The sequence below is a fragment of the Haliotis rubra genome, unplaced genomic scaffold, assembly GCF_003918875.1.
Source record: "Haliotis rubra isolate DU_JTF1 unplaced genomic scaffold, ASM391887v1 Scf257, whole genome shotgun sequence".
NCBI classification, from domain to species: domain Eukaryota; kingdom Metazoa; phylum Mollusca; class Gastropoda; order Lepetellida; family Haliotidae; genus Haliotis; species Haliotis rubra.
Genome location: NW_025766636.1, coordinates 484,997 through 501,426, shown reverse-complemented (window position 1 = coordinate 501,426; position 16,430 = coordinate 484,997). Strand labels below are relative to the sequence as shown.

The 16,430-nt window shown below is 40.4% G+C and overlaps 2 protein-coding genes across 2 annotated transcripts in view; both read left to right on the top strand.

The window, feature by feature from the left end:
* The first annotated feature begins 1,692 nt into the window (after positions 1 to 1,692).
* On the top strand, positions 1,693 to 13,209 carry LOC124279798 (amiloride-sensitive sodium channel subunit gamma-like). The gene is made up of 7 exons (XM_046715678.1): positions 1,693 to 2,177; positions 8,152 to 8,318; positions 9,999 to 10,240; positions 10,933 to 11,033; positions 12,003 to 12,166; positions 12,507 to 12,616; positions 13,121 to 13,209. Exons 1-6 carry the CDS (start codon positions 2,033 to 2,035, stop codon positions 12,591 to 12,593), a joined length of 906 nt encoding a protein of 301 aa, XP_046571634.1. The 5' UTR covers positions 1,693 to 2,032; the 3' UTR covers positions 12,594 to 12,616; positions 13,121 to 13,209.
* The window catches only part of LOC124279800 (acid-sensing ion channel 4-A-like), a 19,558-nt gene continuing 16,252 nt past the window's right edge, over positions 13,125 to 16,430 (top strand). Inside the window, exons 1-2 of the mRNA XM_046715679.1 lie at positions 13,125 to 13,268; positions 13,844 to 13,922. Coding sequence (XP_046571635.1) covers positions 13,870 to 13,922 — 53 coding nt within the window. The 5' untranslated portion in view covers positions 13,125 to 13,268; positions 13,844 to 13,869. The remainder of the gene's footprint in view (positions 13,269 to 13,843; positions 13,923 to 16,430) is intronic.

The window sequence follows — 16,430 nt, the reverse complement described above, 5'->3', positions numbered from 1 at the left end:
AGAGTAGGCGAAGAGACATCTGTAAATAATGCGATACGTTCGTCTGACATTTTATATGTGGCATGAACACCATTACAGGTATGACTGAACATAATTAACAGTTAACATCACACAGTACATCAAGAGTAGGCGAAGAGACATCTGTAAATAATGCGATACGTTCGTCTGACATTTTATATGTGGCATGAACACCATTACAGGTATGACTGAACATAATTAACAGTTAACATCACACAGTACATCAAGAGTAGGCGAAGAGACATCTGTAAATAATACGATACGTTCGTCTGACATTTTATATGTGGCATGAACACCATTACAGGTATTACTGAACATAATTAACAGTTAACATCACACAGTACATCAAGAGTAGGCGAAGAGACATCTGTAAATAATGCGATACGTTCGTCTGACATTTTATATGTGGCATGAACACCATTACAGGTATGACTGAACATAATTCACAGTTAACATCACACAGTACATCAAGAGTAGGCGAAGAGACATCTGTAAATAATGCGATACGTTCGTCTGACATTTTATATGTGGCATGAACACCATTACAGGTATGACTGAACATAATTAACAGTTAACATCACACAGTACATCAAGAGTAGGCGAAGAGACATCTGTAAATAATACGATACGTTCGTCTGACATTTTATATGTGGCATGAACACCATTACAGGTATGACTGAACATAATTCACAGTTAACATCACACAGTACATCAAGAGTAGGCGAAGAGACATCTGTAAATAATACGATACGTTCGTCTGACATTTTATATGTGGCATGAACACCATTACAGGTATGCGATAACTGAACATATCGTTATAGGTATGACTGAACATAATTAACAGTTAACATCACACAGTACATCAAGAGTAGGCGAAGAGACATCTGTAAATAATACGATACGTTCGTCTGACATTTTATATGTGGCATGAACACCATTACAGGTATGACTGAACATAATTAACAGTTAACATCACACAGTACATCAAGAGTAGGCGAAGAGACATCTGTAAATAATACGATACGTTCGTCTGACATTTTATATGTGGCATGAACACCATTACAGGTATGACTGAACATAATTCACAGTTAACATCACACAGTACATCAAGAGTAGGCGAAGAGACATCTGTAAATAATACGATACGTTCGTCTGACATTTTATATGTGGCATGAACACCATTACAGGTATGACTGAACATAATTAACAGTTAACATCACACCGTACACCACGAGTCGATTAAATATGTCTGTAAATAATATGATGTCGGTTAGTCTGAAAATTGAAACCAATCCCGTGTGTGTCTAGATATAACCATTTTCATTCCAAATGTGTGATCCAGAAATGACTGGCGTGTGATCAACTTCCACGTCCGGAAAAGTAATGAAGCGTTTAGAACAGAATCATGTCCAAATGTGTTTGAACTGACATACAAATGAGTCAGTTTCAGTCATCGACCAATGACAATGTCGCTGTGCATTTAGCTTCCTAGTGTGTTCATTATCCTTAAATCACTCACAATTAATACAACCTGATGTAGTACAAAAAGCTTGGAAATGGAAACTAAAGGTTTATGATTGTTTTGAATGATCGATCAAACTATTGTTTGATCTGGTGTTCTGCTGCATAGCGATCAACAAACCACTCCTTTTGGTAGAGGGATGATTGGCAGCCAATCGATACAACCCTCCCGAACGTCAGCGAATCAGCGGACACTGTTTGTCAGTTTCAGGCCTCATTGTCATGTTGGCTACCGACGTGAGATATATAAATATATTTTATAAGAATAATGTTTGCATATAGTCTTATAATTGCCATTATAATTGCCATAATTACTCTACATGAGTTCATGGAGCCGTTGTTACCCCATACAACGTCACCTCACAGTATGGGGGAAGGCCTGCAGTGGTAACACTGTCCGGTTCAGTATGACGTTTTCGTGTTAAGCTTGACCCGAGAAGAGCGAGAATTGGAATTATTTATACACCGACTTTGAGACTTTTATGGGAACAAAATGGACAGCAAAAGAAATGAATCGGTTTCTTCTCTCGTCAAATACTTCGGGGAAAATACGAGCATGCATGGGGTGTCCAGGTTTGCAGGAAACCAGGGCTTCTTCAGGAGATCATTCTGGGTTCTGGCGGTGTTAGCTGGTGCTGGTGAGTAATGTATTTTCTGACGTTTTACCTGTGGCTATTACGTTAATCGAACATTGGTAAATTATTAACAGAAATGTCTGGATAATTCCACGAAGTTTTACCCAGTTCATGCTGGCAACATTCCACAAGATATTGTTTGACCTTTCCTTTCAGAGTAAATGAATGACTGTACATGAATGATGTGAAGCAGTGAACCCTCTCCATGCATAGACAGAGTGCGTTAGTGTGTGGGTTGGGTTTGGATGTATGGGTGAGGGAGTTTGGTGTAAGGCCGCTTGAAACAGTATGCCAGTTGTATCACGTCTTGTCAGCTTATTGTGAGAGGAAGGTGCTGAATAATGCGGGCCTCCAGCAGAGGATAAGGCGCAGACAGATGTAGAAACATAATCAGGAGCGAGCTAGGGTTCAAACACTGGATCAGAGTTTCCTGACAAGCCCAAGGGACGCAACTCTGCACAGCGAATTGAGATACAACAGATGGCAGGAGCCCCGTACCCATGTGCCATAGAACCCCGGCGCAGTAGGATATAACTGTCGATATAACTGGGTTTGCCTGTCCAGATTGGGTTATTGACAGGCCACCGCCATGTTACCAAACCACAAAGTCGTATGCCAGATACGAATGTCCGTGATTCGTAGACGTCGTCGGCCTGTCCTCGTAGATACGTAGACGTCGGAGGCCTGACCTCGTAGATACATAAACGTCGTCGGCCTGACCTCATAGATACGTAGACGTCGTCGGCATGTCCTCGTAGATAAGTAGACGTCGTCGGCCTGACCTTCTAGATACGTAGATAGGTGGCACGGCAAGTCGTCTATGGCGCAACAATTAGCTGTGCAGAGTTGCGTCCCTTGGGCTCGCCAGAAACCTATGATTGCTGGTTGGTATCCCGGTTGACCATAACTATGTTTCTTGATTATGTCGCTGGAATAATGTTCAAAGCTGCGTTACAAATCTCTAGTTTTTCCTGTAACGCACTCGGTATGATGGCCCCGTGTAGTGCACATATGGAACGCACGTGGAGAAACTCATACACACGTGACATGACTGGAATGTTTCTACATTCGGCGTAAATGTAAACTCACTCACTCACAGCGCAGAATTTCTGTTGAGAAACAAAGAACCGACAGCAATCGAAAACAGCTTGAAATGAGGTGTTTGAATCTGTGAATTAATTTCAATATACATGTCGAATATGTATTGTAAACCAATGGTGAGTGTTTTCCGCAATCTGATTGGTTAATTACCCTTGTCGAATAGTGTTCGACATACCTGAAAATGATGGCCTAATAACCGCACATTACTACGTTGGCACTAATACCGTAATTCCAGCTGAAGCCGTCGGTTTTAAACTATAAATTTGCCGGTGTTGAATTCCAATGAATCCCGGAAATTGAACAAACCAAACTATTTATCTTCTAAATCACAATTAATTAAACACTCACTCACAGACGCTGCTTGTCAAAAAGTTTGAACTTTCAGTCTGCTTATTATGACTGAAATGTGTAGCTCTACACAAATTTTTACCATTTGTTCACGTGCACATCATGAAAAATGCCTGCACGAAATTGACGTGTTTGCAAGAAATTCATAACTTTTTGTGAATGGAATAGTCATTTTCTAAATCCATATGCAATCATACAACTTGGTTCCCCAATAATATCACCCGAAATACAATACCCCATACTTCGTTTGAATATCATATATAAGTCTGTGTAATAGTAATCTTTTCTAGGAAGATGTAACCATCCTCTATCCTGTTTGGGGGGCGGTGGGGTAGCCTAGTGGTTAAAGTGTTCGCTCGTCACGCCGAAGGACCGGGTTCGATTCCCCACATGGGTACAATGTGTGAAGCCCATTTCTGGTGTCCCCCGCCGTGATATTGCTGGAATATTGCTAAAAGCGGCGTTAAACCCAACTCACTCACTATCCTGTTTTGATGACATTTACAATACACCGATGTACAAGCGACTTTGTTTAGAATATCTGGCAAGTTTTATTTCCAGAGGAAGCGTTCCTTACCTGTAGGGTTCGACCTCTAAAACTAATTTACCTGACCTATAGATTCTCAATTTATTTCCAGTCACTGATCCTCCGTGATTCCAGGGAATCCTTAACAATGATTCATTATCTAATATCATTGATACATACTTCAGAAGCGAAGAATCTATCGATAAAATATGGAAGATAATTGGATCAGGGAGTTATTAAGTATGTATAAGTGCCACAACATCAATACTATCAATCCCACGTGTAACTCTATCAACAGATCATAATAACTCGTCGCCAGTAATGGGCGTATCTAAACCAGAATATCATTTGGTGATGAATGATTGCCATTATTCATTTAAATTCTGTTCTATCGTGAAAAAATGTCGCCAAAACCTTACTTCACGTCAGTTTCAATTAAAGGTGAGCTGACATCAAGTTTAGCCTTTCCTAAGCCATGATGATTAGTGCTGACACGTTAATGCTGATCGCTGATCGCAGTCCACCTAAAATATTATCTCGTATAAGGGCCTCTGAGCTGGGGTATTGTTTTCTGATTTTGCAGGGCTAACCCCCTATCTCACTTCACTAACTGATCTATGGGGTATACTAAACGTTGTCTACTTGTATGCCAACCGATCATAGGTTTCTGGCGTACCCAAGGGAGGCAACTCTGCACAGCGCATTGAGGAGCTTTAGCAAACTATGGTACTCGTGACGCCAATGCTCCCCAAATTACCACTTGTATTACGAAGGTAACGGAGTTAGCCGAGTAGATCCGAACGTTGACGGTTCCAGTCATATCAATCTGACTGTGACACTACTATTTGTCCCATGTGGAAGTGAGGATGTGAAACCGCCACCTGTATCACATACATTTCACACATGAAGAACCAGGCGTGCGATAATACCCTACATTAGTACTCCCATGACGTGTATAATTACACGTCCATGTCACCAGACACGTTAATGCTGTATTAAGCGCACGTGGCATATAGATTTGTGTACAACAGGCTATTAACTTACTTCATTAATGGCTTGCCTCGCATTGCAGCAAGTCCTCGGAATACAGTTTGATTTAAGATACAATCAGTGATGTTTACAAACTGTGTTCGCTACGCTAATAAGTCGTATCATCTTCTTATCATAGAGGTTAAAAACCCGTGATTTACGTACTTTCGCTACTCATTAGCTTGTGTCGGAATACACATACATTTTGTAGTTAAGTATTTTGTTACGAAGTCGGTAGGGTCGGAAACAATTAATGATGGATTTCCAGTATAACGACATCAACCAAGATGAAGTAAAAGAAGTTTGCAGTGGCTGTACATATGATCAGGGATACTCTACAACACCTTATATAGTCTCCCTGATATGATATGTAATCGCTTACAGGTTCATTTCACTGTGCCCGTGAAGAATCCGGGTTAGAATATTGATCTTCAGTAATCCATGCTTGTTGTAAGAGGCGACTAACGTGATCGGGTGGTCAGGCTCGCTGACTTGGTTGACACATGTCATCGGTTCCCAATTGCGCAGATCGATGCTCATGCATCACTGGATTGTCTGGTCCAGACTCGATTATTTACAGACCGCCGCCATATAGCTGGAATATTGCTGTGCGGCGTAAAAACGTACTCACTCACTCACTCATTTCACTGTGTATAAGTAAGCTCCTACATGTATGTTGTTTCGGGGGTATGTCCTTAGTTTCTCAGTGCTGTCGAAATATTCTGCTGAGTGTGATCAGTAGTTAACGATCGTTTCTAGATTCTAGATTCAGGGTGACAAAACATTTAAACAGATGGCTTCAACTGTCAGTTCTCCCCGGCGACTAAAATTCCTGTAAGTCCAATCATTGGAGTAAACATTTCACAACCTTTGGTTGTACAGTCGAACGTGCTACTTCTATGGAGACTTCAAACAACGCAATCCCGATGTCTCCAAAGTTGTTTGATTAGAGTGAAGACATTCAAGGCCTTAGTAACTTTTTAAATGTTTTATGGTAGACATTTTGAAGACATTTCTTACATTGACCATCAGTGACAAAACTGATGTCTGATGCGAAATGCAAATCCTTTTTTGGTTTGTACCGTATGTTCCCATGTTTTATTAGTTGAACGAATGACTTGTTTTTGCATATGAGGGAAGGACAGGGCAGGATACTGTCACATTGTCTCGAGCACCTGGTGTCATTCTATATAGAGCTAACAAGGGTCGCAAACCCGCATCCGTGTCATATTCCTTGTTTAAACTCAGCAATAATAGGCAAATCTCTAAACAATCCACTTTTGTAACTATTTCTTTTATTAATATATTTATCTTTTATTTATGTATTTATTATGTATTTATATCCGTTCATTCCTTTATTCCTTAATTATTTCATCTATTATATATATCATGAAGTATTATTTTAGGTCATTTCCGTATATTTGCTTACAATATTTATTCCGTTTTGAATTTTGTATTTTCTTTTAATTATATTTAACTTTTAGTATGGTGACGTCACATTTAGTAACTTGTATAAAATATATTGATTTAAAACTTGGCAATATGTTTTGATGACTGTATTTTGATATCTCATAAGGCAGTAGTGCACAAGTGCATATTGAATTACATTACTTAAAATGTTTTATATATGGCTGATACAATCAGTAAAACTAATCAGCTTTAACGGAGACTTTGAGCAGGCTAACCATTTATGTGAGACGTAAACCAGTTAACATACTCAATCAAAATTAACGTCACACTTTTGGTCAAAGCCGATTTCGTGAAATTATGGCGTTTATTATTTGAGACATTTATACAGGTACAAATGAGAACAGTTGCTTTTGTTGTGTGGAACGTGGTACAGAAATACACGCTGCTTCGCGGGTGGTAATCTTGCATGGAGTACGTTGTGTAACGTTCTGCATGTCACATGGTGCATTCACTTGCAGTTCGTTAACTAAATGTGTTGGGAAACGTTCTTGTAACGCATGTATTTTTATATGTATAATTTTCATCTTAAAAGCTCCCTGCTAATTAATGCATAAATGAGGATCAGGCGTTGTTTAAGTTGCTTCCGACTTGCCTGGACTGAGATTGAGTAAGTATGGTTTTACGCCGCTTTTAGCAATATTCCAGCAATATCACGGAGGGGACTGAGATTGAAGCTTCAACCCAGGTAAAGCACTACTTAATGTTTTCATGCTCATAGCTGACCCAACATCGTTATATTCCTTATTATATTTAATTTTGCTGGGATTATGTTTATGACATTATTATATTCTTAACTGGCATGACCCATGACATGTAACTCACCAACTGTACACACAAACAGGGACAATACAAGACGTGCTGTAGATTATCAGAACAGAACAGAACATTTTATTCTCTAAAAACCCACCCACGGTGGTACATGAGAATATAATGATATACAATTTAACATATATATACAATCAAGATGGCGGATAATAGAATAGTTAGATAGAGTATTATTATCACAATTCGTTTACAATTTCAGGGCATTTGACAAGGCATTTAAAAATTTAGCTAGTTTTTTTTTAAATGCTTTGTTTTCTTTATTGAAAATAGCCGTTCAAGTTTGAACAGATTAGGCCATTCGTAGTAATAATTTGGAATATACATTATCCGCTGTTGGAGAAGAGCTTCGCATTTAAAAAGGTAATGGAATTCATCCCCAACAGACGGAGAATCGCAAAGTTTACAGAGTCTATTTTCTCTAAGAATCTTGTACCAGCGTCCTGTTTCTATCCCTGATACAAACATGCAAAAGATACAAAAGATACAAAGATGCAGGCCATTCTCGTGTGGTACTGGAGGCCGTCAGTTGGTCAGGGGTAATTGCTGACATCTCTCATAAAGTCTGTTTGACAGCACGTTATATAGGGGCACTGGTGAATGAGTGAGAATTGGTTTTAACAGCGCTTTGAACAGAATTTATTTGAACAGTATGGCCACTTGACTGTGTATCTTCCTCAGGGGTTGCAGCGTACAACATTTGGACGATTTTCCTCGCCTTCAGGACGTGGGAGGTGTCGACAGTAGTCAGTCTGGTGTACAACGCCAAGCTTCGTTTCCCTTCCATCACCATATGTAACATCAATGCCGTGAAGAAATCACAGCTAATCAATTTGACGGGAGACAAGGTGAAATCCGCTATGGGAATACAGGTGGTAAAAGTTAGGGAGGACTCTAGGTCATTTTACTATTGCAATAATATCATTGTATGTGCATGTGTGCATGTGCATGTGCATGTGCATGTGCGTCTAGTAATAGATTTAACATCGACTTAAGTCCAGACACCCAGGGTTACCAAATGTACTCCATGAAAGGATAGATATCCAATCCTATGTCACTTGCACTAGGCAATCATCAGACAATGTGCCTCTTTTGATTCGATTTCGCCATGTCAGCTGGAGAAACGTATGGCGAGTCAAAGAAGGCTTGAAACCGGAACGTCACAGAGGGTTAACTACGAGGACATCCGTGCTCCGCGGCGAGCTCCATACAGATGCTCAAACAGTAACGGTAACGTCGACGTCTCCAATGAGGCAGACGACACTTGACGCTGCGAAATATCGGGATGATATTTTGCAAACGTCCGTTTTACCGTTTTCCGCATCAGAACGGCCGTGGACAATTCGGCACGATAACCCGGACTAGATGTTGCTAGAGGTGTAAAGCGTTATCTGATTTTGAGAGATGTGAATGTGTTTCTCTGGCGTCAAGATCCTCAGACCCAGTCATCACTGGATCATGTCTGGGATGAAATAAGCCGACGTTTGCGACATCATCCAAATCCTCCAACGACAGGAGCAGTATCTTCGGCACCTTAAAACATTGTTTGGTTTATAATACCACTCAAGACAACAAGGGCGGTGGGGAAGCCTAGTGGTTGAAGCGTTTGCTCTTCTTCCGGGTTCGATACCCCAATGGGTACAATATGTGAAGCCCATTTCTGGTATTCAGCCGCGATATTGCTGAAGTATTGTTAAAAGCAGGTCAAACGTAACGCATTCACTCAAGACAACATTTTTATTTTTGGGGTGTAGTTTAACGTCACAGTTTTGCTTGTGAGTAGATATTGAAATATAATTGCAGGAGACACCGTGGCACTTGACTGGCCTAGCGAAAAAACGAAATATATGCCTCGCCGACCGTCGGTCTACTGTCTCCTGATTGTTTGAAAATGGAATGGGTGGGCCTAGAGTTGCATTATCGCTTTGAAAGATGTTGCTGACTTAGTTAATTGTTGTCTACTGTCTTTGTGCGTGTTACTGATAAAATATGCTGTCCGTGAAATAATCATCGTCGTTTTTAAAACAATTAAAACAATTGATGTCCAGTTGTGTTTCCTTCTGCGGACATAGAAACCGGCTTGCTCTATCTATCTATCTATCTATCTATCTATCTATCTATCTATCTATCTATCTCATCTATCTATCTATCTATCTATCTATCTATCTATCTATCTATCTATCTATCTATCTATCTATCTATCTATCTATCTATCTATCTATCTCTATCTATCTATCTCTATCTATCTATCTATTCTATCTCTATCTATCTATCTATCTATCTATCTATCTATCTATCTATATCTATCTATCTATCTATCTATCTATCTATCTATCTATCTATCTATCTATCTATCTATCTCTATCTATCTATCTATCTCTATCTATCTATCTATCTATCTATCTATCTATCTATCTCACGGACGTACAAAGCACGCATACCTGTCTTTTATGTTAATACCTTTGAACATCTATGATTTAAAGGATTTTCCTGTTAAATTTTTTTTATACATATAAGCTATATTTCAGACCACGGAGAATCCAAGGTTGCCTCGGAACAATTCACTTGTATCGAGAGCCGAAGTGGGTAGCTCCGGCGTCACCGACGCCATTAACACCGACGACTCGGCGTTCAGTGGTGACTACAGAGCAGCAGTCAACACGCAAGAAGCGGCTTTAAACTTGACAACAGCAGAAAAAAGACAGATCGGACACCAGATAGAGGACATGCTCTTCGGATGTACCTATCAGGGAAAAACATGTACATCAGAGTAAGATTCTGTAGACTAGTCTCAGAACCTAGGGGTATGTTTAAACATTCACGTCGCATAGGCCTACTGGGTATCTACTATCTTGATCCCTATATCCCTCTTACTCGCTTTTAACCAATCAGATGTTAGCATACAGTCAAAGATCACATTCAGTCACGGATGTTGTGTAGCCTCGTACATCCCGGCATGTCTCAACGACATGGTCGCTACGTTATCAGCTTGTAGTATGGCGCGGTTAGAGATGATCCAACCAATATTCCCACCTCCAAGCAGAATCTTTGACAGCCAAGCCACGAAGACGGTTCCTAAATTTAAAATGTAGGAAATTTCGAATGCTTTTCAAAATATTATTGAACAATATTCCCAGAGGCAAGTGTGAGAAGCAGCGCTTATGTCATCTGGGTTCGGCGATCACACATAGTGAGAACCTCGGTGGATTTTGAGATTTTGTTTTAAAATGTTAAAAAGGGTGAAGATAATTTGTATCATTGTTCCATCATTCATAACTTTGTCAGTCGGGTTATTTTAATTGTCAAATAATACACGACATGGGTTACATGTATTCCTGAAATAACGGGGGATATCAGTCCAGGGGTGCCACAGTATTCCATATGGGTTGTAAAACACTGGCACTGGTCATCATATTGTTGGCAGGACAATGTCACTAAGCTTGCTACACTGCTTGTTGACAGGAATTTCACCAGGTTCTACAACTACATGCACGGCAACTGCTACGACTTCACACCTACTGCGAAGGACTACATGTACTCAACCAAGACAGGGCCCTTATATGGTAATCATCATGTTTTCGCCGACGACCCTTTGCGCTGCGATCTTAATGCGCAAAAGGTCGTGGTGTGAACTTGGCGTGTGTTTATGTCAGTGTGTGAATGCGTGTGCCCTTGCGTGCATGCATGTGTGCGTGCATGCCTGTGTGCGTGCGTGCGTGCGTGTGTGTGTGCAGGTGGGCGAGTGTTTGTGTGGTGCGGCATGTTTGTGACGTGGGAGCGATCGGGCTAGTGTGTTTGTATGTGTGTGCGAGTGTCGTGTGTGTGTGCGCAAGTGTGTGTTCGTGCGTGCGTGAAGCGTTGATGAGGTAAGCCAAACGTGAGTCGTGTGGGTCGGGGAAATTACTCTCCATGACTGAGCTAAATGTGAATTGGTGAGTCGGAGCTAAATGTGAATTGGTGAGTCGGGGAAATTACTCTCAATGACTGAGCTAAATGTGAATTGGTGAGTCGGAGCTAAATGTGAATTGGTGAGTCGGGGAAATTACTCTCCATGACTGAGCTAAATGTGAATTGGTGAGTCGGGGAAATTACTCTCCATGGCTGAGCCAAACGTAAGTTGTGTGGGTCGGAATGAAGCGCTAACTTAACGTGAGTGGGTGCGTTTTGAAAAATCAAGTTTGTGCTGATCGCACAAAACCGAGACGAATTTGGGAGTCGCAACAATGGCCAGCACCATAGCCATGAACACAACCCTATGTCTCACTTATGCCCTTATGAGAAAACAATGACAAGCATTTAACATTAAAATGGACTTCATGACCGCTAGCTTCCTTTTATTTACCGAATACACTGATCATTCTATTATCGTAAATACCCAGGTCCTATTCGGTAGAACAGTTTTGTCCAATCAAGGTGCGCTAAGCATGTGATTAGAGCGATGGAGGCAGTGACTTCATTCCTAAACGTGGCTTTGAGGCAAGGGTATGTATGGTAATAGAATGATCATATACTATCTCTTGACTACCTTCTAGGGCTGTCTCTCATGCTGAACGCGGAGGAAGACGAATATGTGCAGTCTCTAACCAACAGCGTCGGGTTCAAGGTCTCCGTCCATAACCATTTCGCCATGCCCTTCCCTGAAGACGATGGTTTCGACATCTCCCCTGGATTTGCAACATCTGTTGGTGTGCGTAAGGTAATGGTTGACCATTTCAAGTTGGGGGAATCAAATCGATTACTCCAGAGATTACTGGCCAAATCTGTTTTAAGAAACTCCTGAAAAAGATGAAATATCCTGAATTATGACAGCAAATCAACAAACTTTCAAGCTTCCAAATCCTGCGTCAGTTCTTTCTTTGGTCCTTTTAAGCTGGAAATTTAGCATATTTATCTTTCCCTTTTCCCGTATATAAAACAGAGTGTGTTTGTTTTGTGACCTTTTCCTCTAGAGCTGCTGCAACTCAGCTTCACTGTATATAATGACGTTTTCATCCAGAGATGCTGTAAGTAAGGTTACTGTTATATATTGTGTACAGGTGGTTGTTCAGCGCACTCCGGCCCCTTACGGCAACTGTGACATCCATGAGAAAGGCGGGCCCTCAACATATACTCCACCCAGCTAGAAAACATCTCCTACAGTGACAAGGTAGGAACTGTTATGTTCATACATGGTCAGAACGACTGATGTTAAGAGGTGTCGCCGTAGTTCTTGAGTCCCTACTCCCAATGTTGTTTTACAGCGGGTCTGCATGCAGCATTGCGGGATTATCAGCAATGGTCCTGACGCTGGGTTTATAAGATAGGAGCTTACAGCTTACATAGCATCATAAAACATCCTTTAGTTTCGGATTAATGCTAGCAGGTTAAACTATTTATTTTAAGTGTCAGTGTATCAATGACACAAACTAAATTAAAAACCTCATTAATCCGGAAAACAAGGAATATCGCACCATACACATATTCATTTATACGGACTAGGGATAATCCGGACCTTTCACAGGTTAAGGTATCGCCCAGATGAACGGAATTCAACTGTTTTTATTTCTCATTTGTACGGTACACGCATTATGTAACTGTCCCAGACTATGAGATTTGGTACCCGGATGTGGGGTAGACGACCCTCTTACCGTCTCCTTTCCCTCCGTCACAGGCTTGCGAGAGGTCGTGTCTTCAGGAACTGCTGGTGAACCGTTGCGGATGCTGCGATGTGACGTTGCCGTGTGATGCCGCGGCTCTCGGCCTCATCCTGGAAACCGTCCCTCCCATCCCATTCCCACAGTGCAACCTCAGAGATTCAGGTATTCCTGTCCAGCAGTAAAACAATAGTCCGTTATAGCAACACAGTTCTTCAAGGCACGGCACTTCGCTGTTATTCGTATTTTGAAAAGCTACGACCTCTGTTGTCTCCAAAATTCTGTTATCAATTATACCCCATTATCAATTTCTTTCTTGTTTTTAACCTCAAATGTATTTTCATTTCTGAATATGTGAATATCTGCATCTCACTACCTGGAATGCTCACCGACAATGATTGAGAATACATTAGCTTCGAATAAACCCCGGCTTTGAGTATTACTCTAGTGATATCACGATGATCATTTGGTTCCGTGATCTAAAAATGGAGACATCGTCTGTGTGTTATGTTGACTGTCATTACTGTTCCGACTGATATACGATGTCTGTGGTACATGACGCACCTGAGTCGAAGTTACTGGGTTTACCAAGGCAGTCCAAAACCAGTCCGACTCTCAAAATTAATTCCATTAACGGCCGGTATGTCCATTAGTACGGAGTTTCGGGCGTCTAGGCAGCGATAGAGCAATAGACAGATATATACTGGCTGAATAAAGATAACAACGTTCATCTCTTCTAGATTCCTGTGGGACGGCCGTCGTGAAGATGGTTGAGGAAGAAGACACTACTTGTCAAACACGGTGTACACCGAACTGCAGGTTAGATTCCCGTGTGTTTGCAGAAGAAGTATTAACATATATCTTTTCAGCATATATATTCTGTGTAGTTCGAATGTGTAAATAATTTAAATGAAACCTTGTGTGAGAAAGAAACGTGAACTTATTGTCCGAAGTTGCAAAATGTGGTTTGGGAACATTATGTCTGATGCATATTTACGTGGGTGAGAATGTGATGTCCTCTGTATATCTACGTGGGTGAGAATGTAATGTCCTCTGGATGTCTACGTGGGTGAGAATGTAATGTCCTATGTATATTTACGTGGGTGAGAATGTAATGTCCTCTGTATATCTACGTGGGTGAGAATGAAATGTCCTATGTATATATCTACGTGGGTGAGAATGAAATGTCCTATGTATATTCACGTGGGTGAGAATGAAATGTCCTATGTTTATCTACGTGTGTGAGGATGAAATGTCCTATGTATATTTACGTGGGTGAGAATGTAATGTCCTGTGTGTATCTACGTGGGTGAGAATGTTATGTCCTATGTATATTTACGTTGGTGAGAATGTAATGTCCTATGTATATTTACGTGGTTGAGAATGAAATGACCTATGTATATCTACTTTGGTGAGAATGTAATGTCCTATGTATATTTACATGGTTGAGAAAGAAATGTCCTATGTATATCTACGTGGGTGAGAATGTAATGTCCTCTGTATATCTACGTGGGTGAGAATGTAATGTCCTATGTATATTTACGTGGGTGAGAATGTAATGTCCTATGTATATTTACGTTGGTGAGAATGTAATGTCCTATGTATATTAACGTGGGTGAGAATGTAATGTCCTATGTATATTTACGTTGGTGAGAATGTAATGTCCTATGTATATTTACGTGGGTGAGAATGTAAGGTCCTATGTATATCTATATGGGTGAGAATGTAATGTCCTCTGTATATTTACGTGGGTGAGAATGTAATGTCCTGTGTATATTTACGTTGATGAGAATGTAATGTCCTATGTATATTAACGTGGGTGAGAATGTAATGTCCTATGTATATTAACGTGGGTGAGAAATGTAATGTCCCTATGTATATTTACGTTGGTGAGAATGTAATGTCCTATGTATATTTACGTGGGTGAGAATGTAATGTCCCTCCTCGATGTCTACGTGGGTGAGAATGTAATGTCCCTATGTATATTTACGTGGGTGGAATGTAATGTCCCTCTGTATATCTACGTGGGTGAGAATGTAATGTCCTATGTATATCTACGTAGGTGAGAATGTAATGTCCTATGTATATCTACGTAGGTGAGAATGTTTTGTCCTCTGTATATCTACGTGGGTGAGAATGTAATGTCCTATGTATATCTACGTGGGTGAGAATGTAATGTCCTATGTATATTTACGTGGGTGAGAATGTAATGTCCTATGTATATTTACGTGGGTGAGAATGTAATGTCCTATGTATATCTACGTAGGTGAGAATGTGGTGTCCTCTGTATATCTACGTGGGTGAGAATGTAATGTCCTATGTATATCTACGTGGGTGAGAATGAAATGTCCTATGTATATCTACGTGGGTGAGAATGAAATGTCCTATGTATATTTACGTGGGTGAGAATGAAATGTCCTATGTTTATCTACGTGGGTGAGGATGAAATGTCCTATGTATATTTACGTGGGTGAGAATGTAATGTCCTGTGTATATCTACGTGGGTGAGAATGTTATGTCCTATGTATATTTACGTGGGTGAGAATGTAATGTCCTATGTATATTTACGTGGTTGAGAAAGAAATGACCTATGTATATCTACTTTGGTGAGAATGTAATGTCCTATGTATATTTACGTGGGTGAGAATGTAATGTCCTATGTATATCTACGTGGGTGAGAATGTAATGTCCTATGTATATCTATGTGGGTGAGAATGTAATGTCCTATGTATATTTACGTGGGTGAGAATGTAATGTCCTATGTATATTTACGTGGGTGAGAATGTAATGTCCTATGTATATCTACGTTGGTGAGAATGTAATGTCCTATGTATATCTACGTGGGTGAGAATGTAATGTCCTCTGTATATCTACGTGGGTGAGAATGTAATGTCCTATGTATATTTACGTGGGTGAGAATGTAATGCCCTATGTATATTTACGTGGGTGAGAATGTAATGTCCTATGTATATTTACGTGGGTGGGAATGTAATGTCCTGTGTATATTTACGTTGGTGAGAATGTAATGTCCTATGTATATTTACGTGGGTGAGAATGTAATGTCCTATGTATATTTACGTGGGTGAGAATGTAAGGTCCTATGTATATCTATATGGGTGAGAATGTAATGTCCCTCTGTATATCTACGTGGGTGAGAATGTAATGTCCTATGTATATTAACGTGGGTGAGAATGTAATGTCCTATGTATATTTACGTGGGTGAGAATGTAATGTCCTATGTATATTTACGTGGGTGAGAATGTAAGGTCCTCTCGATGTCTACGTGGGTGAGAATGTAATGTCCTGTGTATATTTACGTAGGTGGAA

Coding starts and splice junctions, on each gene's coding strand:
- LOC124279798 (XM_046715678.1), top strand. CDS start 2,033: ATGGACAGCAAAAGAAATGAATCGGTTTCTTCTCTCGTCAAATACTTC. Junction 8,319..9,998: donor TCAATTTGACGGGAGACAAG/GTGAAATCCGCT, acceptor GCTATATTTCAG/ACCACGGAGAATCCAAGGTT. Junction 10,241..10,932: donor GGAAAAACATGTACATCAGA/GTAAGATTCTGT, acceptor GCTTGTTGACAG/GAATTTCACCAGGTTCTACA.